Below are 16,427 nucleotides of genomic sequence, written 5' to 3'. Positions count from 1 at the left end.
TTGAGAGTGGGGTGTGGAGCCATGAATCCCAAAAGGAGCTCCCCCCTCCCTTGGGGGTGTAGGGATCGTTTTGCCATCTTGTCTGAAATGGGTGTGATCCCAGCAAGATGAACAGCGGGACACCCATGGGATGGGGCACATGCTGGATATATTTCCTTTCCAGAATCTGATTTAGGGCTTGACTTCAGTGAAGGCAGAAGAAGGATCCCTACTCACTCCAGTAAACCTGAATCAGGGCTGCAAGATAAACTGTTCTGCCACTTATAATGTATAAAAGCATAAGAATATGTTTGTTAATTAATCAGTGCTGTCACATCTTTGAATTAGCAGCAAATGTTCTTTTAAAGCCATCACAGGGAAAAATTTTCACAACAAACCATCCTCTCTGCCAAAGGAGGCTTTTGCTAATAGAGGCTTGTAGGTGTTAGCTGCAAAGGAGAACTAAATAGTAAATGTTTGCTTTCTACTTAGCGAATGTCTGTCATAGCCCTGCTAAGTAGCCAGAAACAAATTATGTGTGAAACTCAGCATCCCTCTCCCTCTTTCTCTCCTGTGATTGATATTTGCTTATGCAGCCCAAGTCCTTAATTTAATTAACAGGAATATGCTTATTTTACAAATTATAACCTTGTAATCTCCTTAGCAAGAAAAAAAGGAGTATTTTTACCACTGACTATTCTTTGTTGCACATCATCTTATTACCAACATTGTTGTGGCCTTCTATTTCTTAAAAAAAAAAAACCCCAACTGTATTATACTTTCTTTTTATTTCCACTAACTTCCAAGTGGACTTTATTTACAGAAATTTTATGGGAAAGACACAAAAATCTCCTGGGGCTGTGTGTCCCTATACAGACTTCTAGAGCAGCTCAATTTTTTGAGTGCTTGTGTCAAACATAAAATGAATTTGCACTGACTGGTTTTTAACATTTTCTTTAACAGAAGTATTGAGTGGATTTGCCACCATTTTGAAAAAAAAAAAAAAAGTGAACTGTAAACTTCAGTGAAATTTCATAAATGCCCATGACAGGTGAAAAAGGAGTAGGTGTTGATAGGTAGCAGAGGTGTTTTTATGTGGATGTATAAATATTTACATCTACAGACACATTAACAGGGCTGTGGCTGTTGTATTTTTGTGACCCTGTATAAAGAACCTGTGCTACATCTACCTAATGGTTTATGGTTGCCAGTACATTCACTCTTCCCTTTTATCAAGGAATATATCCTTCAGTACACTCCCACCACCAACACAAAGAACTATTTTTATTGATGGTCACATGCAAAAGTAATTCTGTTAACACAGCATCCTGTGCAGTGAGTGTCCAACTGTCCCTGGCAAACCTGCAAATGGAGTGGGGCTCTGCACAATCAAGGGGACAGCATGTTTGATGCCCCTATGAATAAAATCAGAACTAATTGACAAGGCAAATGCATGTTTGCTCCTGTATTTTTCTTAATTAACTTCTGGAGAATGCAAACAATGAATAAATGCAAATTTGTACTCCGTCATCTTCCAGAAATCTAATGGAAAGAAACCTCAGTTTTATGTCACGAGGAGAAGGGAATGTGGTGATTTTCAATCTACAACTCTGACACCCACATGAACACCCACAGCTTTTTATTAAATGTATATCTGGTCCTTATTTCTGCATCTGCTCACCTTTCTGTAAGAGTCAGAAGCATTATGTTTCCACGACCATTAAACTCTAATTCAGTGTGGGCCATTCAGTGACTGCACTGGTAACCTTATTTATTTTCTGTCATCACTAAACTTGTTTAGAAATTGAGGTTTAAACTAACAATTTAATAAACTAATAATGCTTCCAAGCAGATGCCTTCCCTCATTCTGTGAGGCCACTACTTCACTCTCACCTAACTTGCAAGCACAGAATACCAGAGTTCCTCTTTACACCAGATCTACCTGAACGGGTACTCAGTGATTTTTCAGCCCTTATTTGCAACGTGCTTTAAATATATTTTTCCTGTTGTTCATTTTGCTACACACTTGTGACTAAGAGTAAACTGAGGCTTCCAGGGTCCTGATTAAATCCTAATGATATGTGATAATTATTTTATTAGAGTTACCCATGTTGCAGAGAAGGACTTTATTTAAAAGTGTGGTAATTACAGTCTTATTTCTAATGTGAACATTGTCGTTGTGGTATTTATTTGATAATAAAAAGTGTAAAAGCCCAAGACTGAAATGAAATGTCTGAATTTGTAATCTCAGGGAATATTTTGATAGACTTTCATCACATTAACCTTTGTGCTTGTGTTTACTCCTTTAATCCATATGGACTAAGATATATTCCAAAATCATAACACTTACTGAATAAGCTCTAGTCTAGTACACCCTGAGGAATTATCACATGACATCATCTTATTCCATGAAGTCACATTCTTTGCTATTTACTAACCATTAATCCACAACATCAACTCCATGAATTATTTGTCAATGTTATTTTATGGCTACAATATCCATTAAATAGTTTAAATTGTGTGTCTCTGTTTATATGTATATTTAAATTATCAAAATAAATAACGAGAATTAATTCAAAATAAATCACTGTCTTGGATGTGACTTGTATTTCTAAAGATTTGCAGAAGATGCTAAATTTCTGACCCTCAAGGTCAAAGACCTTGTAGCAGGAGTTTATCTTACTCTGTGATTTCTTTGGTTTCCATTTATAGATCTGACTTCAGCAGCAATCAGATTCTTTCCAACACAATCACTGTCAATCCCTATTGAACACAAAGCCACGTGAGGTGGCCATCTATGTAGATATCTTTCTGATGAAAACACACTTTGCTGCCATTATTCCGTCAGGGCATGCCTCCTCTGCAGGGCATGAGGCTATCACAGCTGTATTTATAACTTACGTAGCTCTATAAACACTTAAGTGCTTTTCCTTGACCACCCTAAGCATACTGAAAAACCCTGTGCTGAAATGCCCATGCTGTGATTGCTAAAACAGATAACAGCCTAGTGAATCACATCTGATAACTTATCAGAGAGCATGAGCAACCTGGTTTTTATGCTAGTAAGCAGACACTTGGTGTTCTAGTTCTCCTTCCATCAGGGTTCGTGACTGGTACGCCTTGCTCCTCAGAGGGATGTGTTCAACTCCTCACAGGCTGAGCTTGGCCCTGGCTGGCTCAAAAATTGCTTGGTCACCTCTGCAGCCCTGAGACGTGGGGAGAGAAACTGCAAAGGACTAAGGGAAAGGAGATATATGGGCCAAAATGAAATATGGGCAAGTCAGACGCTCTGTGCTAAATTGAAAAGGAGAATTTGCCGCAGAGGATGAAAACTGAGGGCAGATACAGATACTGACCATAGCAGAAACAAAGAGTTTGAAACTTAAACAGGGTAGATTCAGACTAAATATGAGGAGCAACCTCTTTGAAAAGAAGGTGGTGAACCACTGGCAGAGGTTGCCCAGAGAGGCTGTAGATGCCCCATTCCTGGGAACTCTCAAGGTCAGGTTCGACAAGGCCTTGAGGAACGTGATCTTATTGAAGATGTCCCTGCTCATTGGACTGGATGACCTCTAAATGTTCCTTCCAACACAAACCATCTCGTGAGTCTGTGATTCCGTGAAAATAAACCCACCCTGACAAGAACATAGCAGGCAGTCCATGCATATTAACATCTGCAGGAACAAATCTGACTCACGGGGTTGGATGCAGGTATGAGTCGCTCCCACGTTGGCAGAGTTTGCATCACTGCTCTTCTGACCCTGCCTGGCCAGTAGGCAGGTCCAGGCCAATGCTTGGGTAGAGCTTAAGTGTCTTTGTTCTTGAGTGTCTTTGGCCTTAACATGGTGCATAAGGTCTCCAGAATAAAATTTACACAAAAGAGATCAAGGTGTAAAAAAAAAATGGGAGAGAACTGGAAGGCGATCAGAGAGAACGCAACTGAAAAACATCAGAAAAGGTGGTAGAAAATCAAAAGAGGTGTGTAAATGTGTCAAAACAGGATGTGGAAGAAGGAAGGGTGTTGGCTTGGATGGGGGATGTTTCTGGGCTCAGTGTGAGGAGGAAGCTGGGCACAGGCAGGGCTTCTGGGGAAAGGCAGTGCCAGTCACCCTGCCCTGGCAGAGGAAGGGCAAAACCCAGGTGAAAAGCAAGGTAATCTTGCCTAGGAGCTGTGGAAAAGCTGTAATAAATTGCAGCTAAAGTTCTGGCTGTTGGCAGGTCACTCCTGCCCAGGTTCCTGGAGCACACTGCAGGAGACGCGGGGTCGTCGCACGGGAGTAACCCCAGGGCTGCAGCGCCTGTGCCCGGGGAGATCAGCCCTTATCTCAGAGCTCATTGAAGGAAAGGCACCGACAGAAAGACACTCTGGCTCCAGAGTGAGAGCACACAGGCGAGATAGGGAGCTAACTGCCCCGGTTAATGTGTAACTCCTCGTGGCTGAGCTCCTGCTCACGGCAGCATCAGGGTGCCTCGGAGCGGGATTCGGGATGGAAGGTGAGCACTGAGGGGCTGTATATGCCCATTCCCAGAAAGGGGAAAGGTTTGGAGCACCTCCCTCCAGGAGGAAGAGGAGAGAGGTGCCCCAGCCTGGCAGAGCAGTGGTGCCCACTCTTGGTGGAGGAGCTGAGTCTTTCCTGGCTGCTGGGGCTGCCCTGCCATGGGACCAGGAGGGGGTTGAGATGGGAAAGGGCCATCACAGTGCTGGGTTTTAGTGTTGGTACTGGGCGTGGGGAGGCTCTGGAGCAGCCTTGGCTTGCTGGTGAAGGAGCCCTGAGAAGGGCATTCATCCCACTGTGCTGCTCAGCCACGAACCAGCCTGGGACCATCCCCACCCTGGACAGGGATCAGAGCAGGGATCCTGTTACCATCTGGCCAAGAGAAAGAGTTTATAAAAGGTTTGTCCACCAAAAGCTTCAAAATGCTCCTCATGGGTGAACCCTCAAGCTTGCCAAGCAGCCATCTCTCAGAGGTGCGTGGCTGGACATTCTTTCTAATCTCCTTTAAGGAGATCCCCACAGGGTTGGGGTCTCCCCCGTCTCTAAGGGATGCTCGTCCCGCAGGTGGTGCTTCTCATCCCTTTCTTCTCCCAGGCCCCCTTCCCCTCAGTGACATTCACCAGCTGTATGGGCCCCAGCACTACAAACACCTTTCTTGAAGGCACTGGAAGCAAACAGATGTGGCTGCAGGGATAATGGAAAAGTGTGTAAATAGTTGCTCCCCAGAAACCACCGAGTTTTACCAAGTGTTTTTGACACTTGCCAAATACCTTTAAGCTGATAAAGATCTGATTTGTACTTCAGAGGTAACCTGATTAGCAACCAGTTTGAGTCTGGAATATGGTAATTGGTACAAACATCACTAAATCACTTTCTTTAACCTACATGGAGCAGTGTGAATGAACGATAGTGGAGGTCAACACAGCCTGGGGAGTCATAGAAGATGGGTACTCCCATATCTGCCCACAATAAAATAGTATGATTACTAATAAAATGCAATTGCATGTACACACAGAGAATGACACCAGAAGTTATCCGAGGTCAATCCATCACTCAGAATTTAAGAAAAACTCAATTAAACCTGCTTTGAAACTGAAATCTGGTCATGCATCACCTTTTTTTTTGTTAGGAGTCCTGCCTCTTTCAGTGCCCAGTATGGAGGCTGTTCAATAAATGAGCACCCATTCCTCATTTTGTTTTGTTCAGCCCCAAGCTGACTGACCTCATGTTCTTGCAAACCCAGAATCTTCATGTCTCACAAATTTTGATGTATTAATGAACATATTTTGAAGTCTATGACAGCTTGGAAACAAGGAGCTAAAAGCACAGGGACATTAGTGTCAAAAAGTTGAATTAATGTAAACTGCCCAGGTTCAAACCTTCCTGGCATGATTTTTATAGTGCTTATCATTATCAGTTGTTTATACCCACCACACAGCCGCAGCTGATTTAAGTTTTGGGTGCTCACCATCTTTGTCACACTTCATGGAGTCTGGTTGAGCATTCAGGAAGGAAGGACTGGACCTTGCTATTGCTCCCCTTGGAGAAGAGAAGGCTCCAGGGAGACCTTAGAGCCCCTTCCAGTACCTAAAGGGACTTTGGAAGAGATGGAGAGGCACGTTGGACAAGGGGACAAGGTGGCAGAACAAGGAGGAATGGCTTTAAGTGGAAAGAGGGCAGGGTTAGATGGGATATTGGGAAGAAATTCTTCCCTGGGAGGGTGGTGAGACCCTGGCACAGGTTGCCCAGAGAAGCTGTGGCTGCCCCATCCCTGGAAGTGTCCAAGGCCAGGTTGGAAGGGGCTCTGAGCAACCTGGGTTAGTGGGAAGTGTCCCTGCTGGACTGGGTGGTGTTTAGGAGCAAAAAATCATGGAATGCTTTGGGTTGGAGGCGACCTTAAAGCCCATCTCATTCCACCCACTGCCATGGGCAGGAACACCTTCCACTATCCCAGGTTACTCCAAGCCCCATCCAACCTGGCCTTGGAACTTATGATGAAAATGATGATGTAAGCAAGCGACATTGGATTGCACTAAGTATTTGTTTGCCTGAAGTGACTGGTGGTAGACACTTCTTGGGTGATATTTTTAAGTAATCCAATTTTTAAACCAAACGGTTCAGGGAAATATTTCTAGTCTGAAGTCTGGGAATCATGACTCATATGCAGGGAACAGAAACTGTGCTGTGTCCCTCTTTTGTATGTTGTATTTCCTGATAGCAGCTTGGCATTACAATTTTGCACTGTGCCATCCCTTTTTAGATTATTTAGTAGGAGAACTGGGCGGTTTTGTTTTGGTGAGGTTGTTTTGGTTTGGTTTTTTTTAACTTCACACTGGCTTTTCCACATTAAAAATCCGTTCTCATCTGTGCTTGGCAAGCAACAGTGTAGTGTCATATAAAGGGAGCTACAGCGTTTCAGGGAATTCCTTTCAACTCTCGCTGCGGTGCTCACTAGTCATTATTAAAAGCCTCCTCAGCCCTTAGCAGAGTGTCTTTAATTGGCCACTTGCATGGTCAGTTCACAGGCTGCGGTGGAAACCAAGTGGTAAAGTGTGAACAACCCACTCTGGCACCATAAACTCGGTGACCGCTCTGAAAAACCTGTGCCTATTTATATACAGGGCAGTGTTTTGTCATGCTAATTTTTACTAGCGCAGATCAGATACAGACAACTTGGGAGATTTCACGGGTGAGTCACAAAATGCTCAGCACGGGCTGTTTAAAACAGGCAAGGCTGCAAAGGAGGGATGGAGCTTGGAGTCTCTGTCCTTCCCCTGGAGAGCAAGGGCATGGTGTAGGGCCAGGCTGGCACAGTTCCCCTTTTGGTTATCCCACAGGCTGGATCATCCCTGGTGGGAGGGAATTCTGCCTGGCTGGCAGAACCCATCCTCAGGAAACATCCTTGGCTGTTCCATGCGGGTAAATATTCGGTGGATGGCGGGAACCTTGGCCATGGCAATGCTTTCAGCAGTCTCAGAAACGTTGCAACCCATGACATATCAGTGCCTTCTTTTGGAGGGTTAAAATAATTTTTACCTTTAATGCATTGATTTTACTGCCTCGAAGGGTAATGTGAGGAAAGCTTATCCCTGGAAGTGTTCAAGTCCAGGCTGGATGTGGCTTTGAGCAGCCTGGTCTAGTGGAAGGTGTCCCTTCTCATGGCAAAGGGTTTGGAATGAGGTGGATTTTAAGACCCCTTCCAAGCCAAACCATTCTATTATTCAATGGTTCTGTGATTCTATGATGATTCTATGATTCTATGAAAGCTGGCTTAGCAATGAAGCAAAAAAATGGTGATGCCAGAGGAGGAAAGTTTCTCCAGAGTCCTCTGTGACATCTCAAGCTACTCCATCTGTGGTGGCCTTTATATTTTCCTGTGGGTAGGACACATGGGCAGCACCAGCACTCCAGGTCCTATAAACCTGCAAAACTACTGTCCTGAAGTCTTACCTTCTTAAGAGCCAAGCCTTAGAATTTATCTCCATTCTTAAAACTATAATTGATAAAATTTCATCCCCAAGGCTGCAAAAAATTTTTTATCCCTGGTGACAACTTTTTGTTATAATTTTGGCAGTCCTGGCAATGATAAATTTGTGCTTGTTCTTTTTAGAACATTGTAAACAAAAAAGTTAATTATGAGAAATTCTTGTGTCTGCCTGCCTATTTATTCTGGCTCTATTCATAGCAGCATTAAATACGCTGCAGCTATACTTGTGCAGTTATAAAAACTCCACCTGTGCCACATATTTATAGAGCCTGTACAACTTTAGAGAGAAATTGCCCTTGTTCAGAGCAAGGGCACTGGACATTCCCAGCTCATCTGCCACCTTCCCCTTGCTGGGAGCAGAAAAAAGAGCATCACTCAGTAGAAAATGAAGTCTGTATGATGGGGTCTGGATTTCTGGTTTGTATGGTCCTTACTGAGCTGGACAAATTGTCTTTGCTGTCAGGGTGTGGAAAATCAAACCTGAATGTTGTCTCTCCCATTATGAAACCCTTCCTCGTCATAGGGAAGGGGTAAAACTGAAAGCATGGGAATTGGACATGATGCGTACATGCGTGTGCAAGTGCACCTGTGTGAGTATTTAAAATAAAAGCTGTGCCAAAGAATCACAGAGTCATTAGGGTTGAAAAAGACCTCCAAGACCACCAGGTCCAACCTTTGACCAGACACCACCACATCCCCTAAAACATATCACAAAGTGCCACATCTGCTTGTTTTTTGGACACCCTCAGGGACTGTGACTCCACCACTTCCCTTGGCAGCTTTGACCACTCTTCCAGTGAATAAATGTTTCCTAATCTCACCACATGATGTCACACAGCACTTCAGATTTCTGTACATTTGTATTGAGTATAAACACTAATTTTATAAAGATCCTATCCCAAACCAAAGAGGTTTCTTGCATTGGTGCTGTCACACTTTGCAGAGAGAACAACCAGCACTCAGTGGAGCCAAAACCAGGCAATCAGGTTTGTTTGTAACGTTAACAATGAGCAACAAAAACCTTACAGCTGGTTTGTGTCCCTGACCATTAATTTTGGATGCTGCTATTGTTAATAACCAGGGAAATAACACAAGTGAGAGCAGCAGCATGTGGCAGATGCAAGTATCTGTTACTGAGCTTGGAGCTGGGCTTTCCTGGACAACTTCCAGCTTTGGCAGGGGGAACTTTAGCTGAGTAAGAAATCCAGGCTGTCAATCCTGGAGTAGCTGGCAAAGGTGCAAAGGCTCCCCAGGCTTTGGGAAAGTGAAATAGCATTTTTTCTTCCTTTCCTTGCTGGATTCATTCCGTTATAAAGAGTTAAAAATCAATATCAGGGTGTCATGCATTGTAAACGTTTATAATTTATTATGCATTTAAGTGTGCACAGCACATACACCACAGTCTTGAACAGCACCTGTATAAAACTACAGACAGATTCTGGTAAATGGTGAAAGCTCATACCGTGTAACATTGTCATCAAGGTTGCATCACAATATTTAAAAGTTACAACAACTATCTCTGAACATATCTGGTGTGAGGCCGTTGGTTGTGGATTTAATGAAGTGAAAAGTGGCAAAGAAGAACCATTCCCAGAGAGAACCTTTGTGGTCTGATTTTGCTATCTGAAATCTGGAACAAAATCATCAGTTGTCAGAGGTAGTGGTGATAAATACACAATGATTACTCACATATAGAAAACATAGAAAGTACAGAAAATTCCCAGTTTTACATTTAAAAAAAAAATTAAAAATCCTTAGGCATGACATTTCCTTTTCCTTAGTTATTTTTGCTACAAGGGCAGCTGCCTCAAGGTCTGGTCCTGGTCTGCTCTGATCTTACTGAACTCTGGTGAATAGTTTCTCTTCAAAGTCATGTGTAAGTAGAGGATACAGGCAGGTCTGTACCATTACGACGGAACCAAGGCTTTTGTGTAGGAATGTAAAGAGGAAAAGAAGAAAAACTGAATCAAATATTTGTGTGTAGTCGTAAATAATTCGTTTAGATTGGAAGATGATCTGTAAACGCCCTCTAAGTCATCAAACATTGTGGTTAGTCCTGGTTCCCACTTAACCTGTTGATCCCCCAAAGTATCTTTTAAATAAAAAATAAAAAAGGAGGAAAAAAAAAAAAGAAGGAAAAACCAAAGACACATGAATCTGTTTAGTGATTCCCCCACAATCAAATCTATCTTTTCCTTCATCACGTTAGAGACATGAGTTACACTTGCAAAATATATAAGGAAAAATATAGGATTACTTCATCACAATATAATACTGCAGCCTGACAGCTGCCTGCAAATATTTTCACCATGATTACCCTTACTAAAAGTAAACCATTGGGTAAAGATAGCTCAAACGTGACAAGGCTCAAATAGGATGCAACCGACTCTATCCTGAATACTTTTGGCTACATATGGAAAAAAGAGAGATTTGGGATTATGATTGTTCCCCCAGGCCCTCCTCCAGAACTTTAAGCCCAAGCAGGAAAGTGGGCACCTTCCTGCCATGCAGAATTTTTTACAAGACTGGCTTTGAGAGTTAGTGAGGTAGAAATTAATCAACTTCATCAGGGAATGAGACAGAAAAAAAAAAGCAGCATATTTCTCCTTCCAAATACTGCAGCAAAAATAATAAATAGTACAAACCAACCTCAATTCCTCATCATCAATCTAAATTCTTTCTGTGGAGCTTGTGTTTGCTACAAACCAGCAAATGCTTTTCCCTTGTAGAAAACTTAGGAGTGTTATAGAGCTCCCCACACTTTGAAAAATGAATATATTTTCCAAATAAGAAAGGGAATTGGGTTAGAGTGAAGTAGAGCTGGTTCATTGTCGTGTGTTCCACAGTGCGTTTGCTGGGGGAGGGACAGACGTTATATTTTAGCCTCATGACAAGCAATTGTGCCAAATAAAAGCTCCCATTAAGGGCTACAGTTTATCTGCAGAGAAAACCCCAGCCGCAGCCCTGCTGAGCCGGCAGAGGCATTTCAGCCTCTCCGAGGAGATGGACTGCAGGGCAGTTCAAAGTTCAGCGCTGGCGGATCTAAAAACAGATTTGTGGGGTAGCTGTGCAGCACCGTGCTCCTGTGCCGGGGTAAACCGATCCTGCTGCAGTGAAATAGCAAAGGGGATCAGGCATTGTGTGTGTGGCTCCGTGCTGGCATCTGGCATCCCACCCTGGCACCTCCTGCTCCCGGCCAGGAGCCGCGCTGGGATGAGCCACCGGCGGCGTGGAAAACGCGCAGGGGAGGACAAAGCCACCATAAAACCCAAACAAACAAACAAACAAACTCACACCTGTACAGCAAGAACAGCACACAAACAGTGCAAAACGTTTGTGGGAGAGAGGAATTGGATGTCACCTGGCTTAGGACATGGAGTAGCAGCGCACCTGTGATAACTCAACTGGATTAAATAAACCACAAAGCAGAAGACTTCCACTGTTGCACCATGAAATGAAAGACCTTGGGTTGGAGGTTTGCTTTGTTTTCAGAGATTAAAATTTAAAAAAAAAAAGTAACTATAAATAAATTTTGTGACAATATATACAAATTTAAATAATTCACTTAAATATTTTACACCTACTCTTGCATAAAACTCTCCAGTAAAAGTGCACCATGTTTCTTTTCTGTTCTGCGTCTTCCCCTGTGCTGAGGTAGGTCTGAAGGGAGATGTCTCAGATTCTAGGAAGAAAATGTGTCACTGTCATTGTGGGAGATACTTTATTGCCTTTCTTTGTTCTTCCATTTTTGCTCAGGGCTATGTACATCCCGGGATAAATCCTGGATTCGTAAGCATTGTAGTTGTTTGGCAGGAGAATCTCTTTGAATTTGCACTCATCATTGAAATGGGCCTGAAATGAAAAGGAAGGAATGAGAGGGAAGGAATTTTAAACATCAGGTGTGGAAATATTCTTGCTACCAGGTGTAAGAAGGTGTGTTGTGGACAAATGTGCAGGTGAGCCCCTGCACTTAGTAATCTTTTGATGTGGCCTCTGAAGCTTCAAACAGGACTCAGGAGCCAGAGGATCAATTAGAGATGCTGTGCCCAAGCCAGGCACATACACCTAAAGTTGGGAAGGACACCCATGGGAGGGACAGGGTCACCTTAACAGAGCTGAGGTGGGTAAGACCCAAGCCCAGTTCCATGGTCCTGCTCATTCAATTGCTCCTGGTTGTCCCACCAGCAATAAATTGCCTGAGAGGCTTCAGAAAATCCAGAATGCTGGCACTTTGCTATGTTGCTTGGGGACAAAGAGACATTTTAAGGCCAGTCATCATGGACAGTATTTTTTGCTTCTTTAGATTTAAAATTAAAGGTAGGGTTTGGATAACTTAGGTTAATAGATCAGGAAAACGGATCTGACAGCAGGTAACCTTTCAGGGATGTGGTTTCATTAGCAAGTATGTACAAAGAGGGACAGGTCCTGCAAGTGTCTTATCTGGAAAGGGACAAATGAACTCATCTCTTATTGTTGGGCAAAAACTTTGTGAGAGAGGCCTCAGCCTGCCATGCTGAACACTGCACTAGGGATTATTTTACCCAGGACACCAAGGCAGTGGTATACCTAAAAAAGGATGCATTTTGGTGACTGATTCTGCCTGGCTTTTACATAAGGCATAATCCTCCACAACAGGACCAATGGCCCAGAAAATAATTCTGGATACTTCATGCCTTCATGTGAAAATGCCCCAGTTAATTCTGACGTAGTTTGGCTCTTCTTCATCCCAAGTTTCTTCACTTGGGAAACATGACATGGGAAATTCATGGGTGAGAAAGGAGATCCAGGAACATGAGTTTAAGACTATGCTGATCACAATCACTTGTACAGAGCTGAACTCAAAAGCAGGAAGACAGCTAAACATGAGCAGAGATACACCCTGTTATTGTCCACCTCAAGTATATTTTACAAGATGTCTCCATCTATTTCCAAGGATCCCAAGTTAAAGAAGGTCTGCATTGTCTTCCTAAACAGAAATTCAGACCCCAAGGATGCTGAACTGCCACGGGGAACTAACTGTTCAAGAGCATTAACAAAGAGTGATCAATAGGTCACTGATCCATCACCTCATAAAGGGTCACTTGTGGGGCCTGGCTGATCACAAGTTCAAGTTCCCTCTGAGAGATGGAGTGATTGCCACCCCTGCCTAAGGCTGTTTGTACTTAGATATAACAAATATATGCACTAAGCCTAGCTTGTGGTCTTGCCACACAAATGACTGGTCTGTTGGTCTGTGAGGTAGGCAAGATGTGCAGCCATGGCTGGGTGACTCAGTTTTTATGTGAGAAGCAAGGAAGTGTAATGCAGAAGAGAGGGTTTCACTCCAAAAGCTCAGTAAGCAGCATGACTGGGCAGCACACCTTCTGCTGGCAAGGCAGGAAGGGCTGCTCTGTGCTGGCTGCTCTGTGCTGTCTGACCCAGGGGCGGCAAGGATGGAGCTTGGGAAGCTTTTAGCACCGTGCACACATCTCACCCCAGCTGACCACCATCCCCTCCCCAGGCACGCACTCAGCGGCTACTTACAGATCCATAGAGTTTGCCTTTGCTATTCATGGCCACGAAGAGTCCACTTTTGACACCAAATATGCTGACCACACCTCTTTCCACGGGAGAAATTTCCAGCAGACCTACACAGGAGACACAGAAATTAGGGGAACAAAAGGGCGTGCCCTGGTGTGTGTAGTGACAGTGCTGTGCTCACCCACAGGCTGCCATCCCAGTGTGGATTCCCCCATCCCAGTACTGCTGTGGGTGTCCACAGAACCCCAGCCTCATACCCCACGTGCTGTCCTATGCCCCATGCTGGGACTTCTCTTCTTTTAGCTAAGCATCTATTTTTATTTTGCCCCCAGGCATCCTCTTGTGTAGGCAAGGTTAAAATAAGCCAGAGTATGCTTAGGGCAAATGAAACATTTGTCATCACGCAGCTTACATCCCCACTCCCGGATCTTATTGTTTCAGTTGGATATCAGAGTCATGGGGCCACGGGGTTAAGTCCCCAGCAGATGCTTTTCAAGTTTGGGGGCGAGCTGGGCTCACCCCAGCCCCTGCTTGGAGTGGGCGGCCCACGGCACTGCGGATCCTCCAGATGTTGAGGCAACCCCGACACCTGATGCCTGACGGCGGCCAGGGGACAACACGGCAGTGAGCAGCGCCGACGAGCCCCTCCCGAGCGCCCGACGAGCTGCTCCGGAGCTCCCGATGGGGTCCGTGGCCGCCCCGCTACCCCGGGCTCCCTCCACCCGCGGCGGAGCCGAGGCGCGCAGCCCCGCGGTGCTGCCCGCGCCCGGACTTTCGAGGGAACCTCGAGGTCTGCCATGCACCCACCCTCCTTTCGCGACATGCCACTCTCCCGGGCAGGTCAGTCGCTCCGCTCCCGCAGAACTGCCCTCCGGCCGTCCCGCGGGCGCGGAGCCCCTCGCTTGCCCCGCCGCGGCGCTTGCGGCCGGCTTACTGTATCGATTCTCGCTGTGAATCCCATCGATGCGGCCGTCGGGCAGCACCTGGATGTGGAAGCCGATGCCCACGTTGCAGTAGAGGCGCCGCAGCCGTTTGATGCCCAGGAGGTAGTCGCCGTCGCGGGCGGCGTCGCGGCGCTCCGCCGGCAGGCGAGCGACGGAGCGGGCGAAAAGAGCCGCGTCCCAGCGGCGCTGGCGGGGCCCGGCGGGGAGGCGACCCGGGGGCGACCGGCCACGCACCGGCCCTGGCCACAGCAGCCCCAGGAGCAGCGCCGGGAGCAGCGCCGCGGGGAGAGGCATCCCGGTTCAGGGGCGGGTAGCCACGGGCCGGCCGCCGGTCGCTCCGAAAAGGCGCTCTGCCCCCAGCTCCCACTTTATGCTGAGGTCAAAGAAGGGGAGGAAAAAAAAAAGGAAAACCAACCAAAAGCCAGAAAAAAAAAAATTAAAAAAGGAGAAAAAAAGAAGACCAGAAAGCAAAGCGGAGAGGGAGGGAGGGAGCTTAGTGCTCAATCCCCTGAGGATCTGCGGTTTCCCTCGACTGGCTGCATGGAGAGGAAATCCCGGGAGCAAGAGCTTCTGAACTTGATCTCAACTCCAGGAGTCTTGTCTGAAGTGCTGATCTTCTTCTATAGCTGCTCAGCCATAGCGCTTTAGCCCTAGCCACGATATTTATATATCCATGTGCGTTGGTACCTATTACATCACCACCTACTGCTGTCTGCTGCAGCCCTCCGGCTTAGCTGAAAGTCAAATTATCACCCCTAGATGCTTAACAGCTCTGAAGCGTCTTGAAGGGAAAGGGTGAGCAGCACTGGTGCTAAACAAGAGGGACAGCACAAACTTTTAAAAAGAAAAGGTCATATTTTACCTTCATCATAGCAACTTCTTTCTTTCTTTCTTTCTTTCTTTCTTTCTTTCTTTCTTTCTTTCTTTCTTTCTTTCTTTCTTTCTTTCTTTCTTTCTTTCTTTCTTTCTTTCTTTCTTTCTTTCTTTCTTTCTTTCTTTCTTTCTTTCTTTCTTTCTTTCTTTCTTTCTTTCTTTCTTTCTTTCTTTCTTTCTTTCCTTCTTTCTTTCCTTCTTTCTTTCCTTCTTTCTTTCCTTCTTTCCTTCTTTCCTTCTCTCGTTCCTTCTCTCTTTCTCTCTTTCTCTCTTTCCTTCTCTCGTTCCTTCTCTCTTTCTCTCTTTCCTTCTCTCTTTCTCTCTCTCTCTTTCTCTCTCTCTCTCTTTCTCTCTTTCTCTCTTTCTCTCTTTCTCTCTTTCTCTCTTTCTCTCTTTCCTTCTCTCTTTCTCTCTTTCCCTCTCTTTTCCCTTTATACCTCCTTTCTTTATATTTTTCCCTTTCTCAAATGCCTACAAATGCTAATGCAAGATACAAAAATCAAAGAACGCCCAGCACATTTTCCCCCCAACACAATGTATGACTATGTAGATCTGTGAAATTTCAGCTTTTTGCTGTATCCAAGCGACATGGTTTACAGTTTGCTGGATGCAGAAAAAAAAAATTCCCTTCATTAAAAGCCAAAAGAGTTTTTGAATGGGAAGTTTAAGAAATGAAAAATGAAAGAACTTGCACAGAAAAAAAAAAGGAAAAACAAACAAACAAAAAAAAACACTATCAAAAACCAGCCAACCACAACAAAACAAAACAAAAAAACCCAACCAAAAACAACCCCAAAACAAAGGAAAGGGCTAAGGTTTTAATAAAGAGGAAAACATTTAGAGAGGCAGCAAGTGTTCAAAAGCGGCGATAAAGTTTTTGGTTCTAAATATCCCTTTAAGAAATGTAGAGTACCAGACATGTGGAGCTCCCTCTTGGTCACTGTACTGACAGGGGCTGTGGTGACAAGTTTATTCCAGTGCCTAGAGGCTGCCCACTCGTGCAAGTATTGCTGCACTTTTTAATGGAACTGTTATTTTTTACTCTTTACTTCGATGCTGCTGCTGCTGCTGTTGTGTTTGAATGATGCATTTATTCTTAGGTAATTGCTTCATGTGGTTTAGGTTCCT

General features: G+C 44.7%; 1 protein-coding gene across 2 annotated transcripts; it reads right to left on the bottom strand.

Moving 5' to 3' along the window:
• Window positions 1–11,637: 11,637 nt before the first annotated feature.
• Window positions 11,638–14,720, bottom strand: FGF4 (fibroblast growth factor 4). 2 transcript variants are annotated; one of them, XM_064422636.1, is made up of 3 exons: window positions 14,417–14,720; window positions 13,486–13,589; window positions 11,638–11,814 (listed from the first exon to the last, which is right to left on the bottom strand). In XM_064422636.1, exons 1-3 carry the CDS (start codon window positions 14,718–14,720, stop codon window positions 11,638–11,640), a joined length of 585 nt encoding a protein of 194 aa, XP_064278706.1. The 2 variants fall into 2 exon arrangements, 1 of the variants encoding a protein (XP_064278706.1); XR_010363872.1 differs by lacking the exons at window positions 13,486–13,589; window positions 14,417–14,720 and adding an exon at window positions 13,029–13,119 and having other exon boundaries at window positions 11,702–11,814.
• Window positions 14,721–16,427: the final 1,707 nt, after the last annotated feature.

This window comes from Passer domesticus, chromosome 6, assembly GCF_036417665.1.
Source record: "Passer domesticus isolate bPasDom1 chromosome 6, bPasDom1.hap1, whole genome shotgun sequence".
Taxonomy (NCBI): Eukaryota; Metazoa; Chordata; class Aves; order Passeriformes; family Passeridae; genus Passer; species Passer domesticus.
The sequence above is the reverse complement of the archived record's forward strand: the minus strand, read 5'-3'. Positions and strand labels throughout refer to the sequence as shown.

Excerpts from the sequence above, each read along its gene's own strand:
- FGF4 (XM_064422636.1), bottom strand. The coding sequence starts at position 14,720 with ATGCCTCTCCCCGCGGCGCTGCTCCCGGCGCTGCTCCTGGGGCTGCTG. Across the intron at positions 13,590-14,416 it reads TCACAGCGAGAATCGATACA|GTCTGCTGGAAATTTCTCCC; the intron begins GTAAGCCGGCCG and ends TCTCCTGTGTAG. Across the intron at positions 11,815-13,485 it reads AAGGCAAACTCTATGGATCT|GCCCATTTCAATGATGAGTG; the intron begins GTAAGTAGCCGC and ends TTTTCATTTCAG.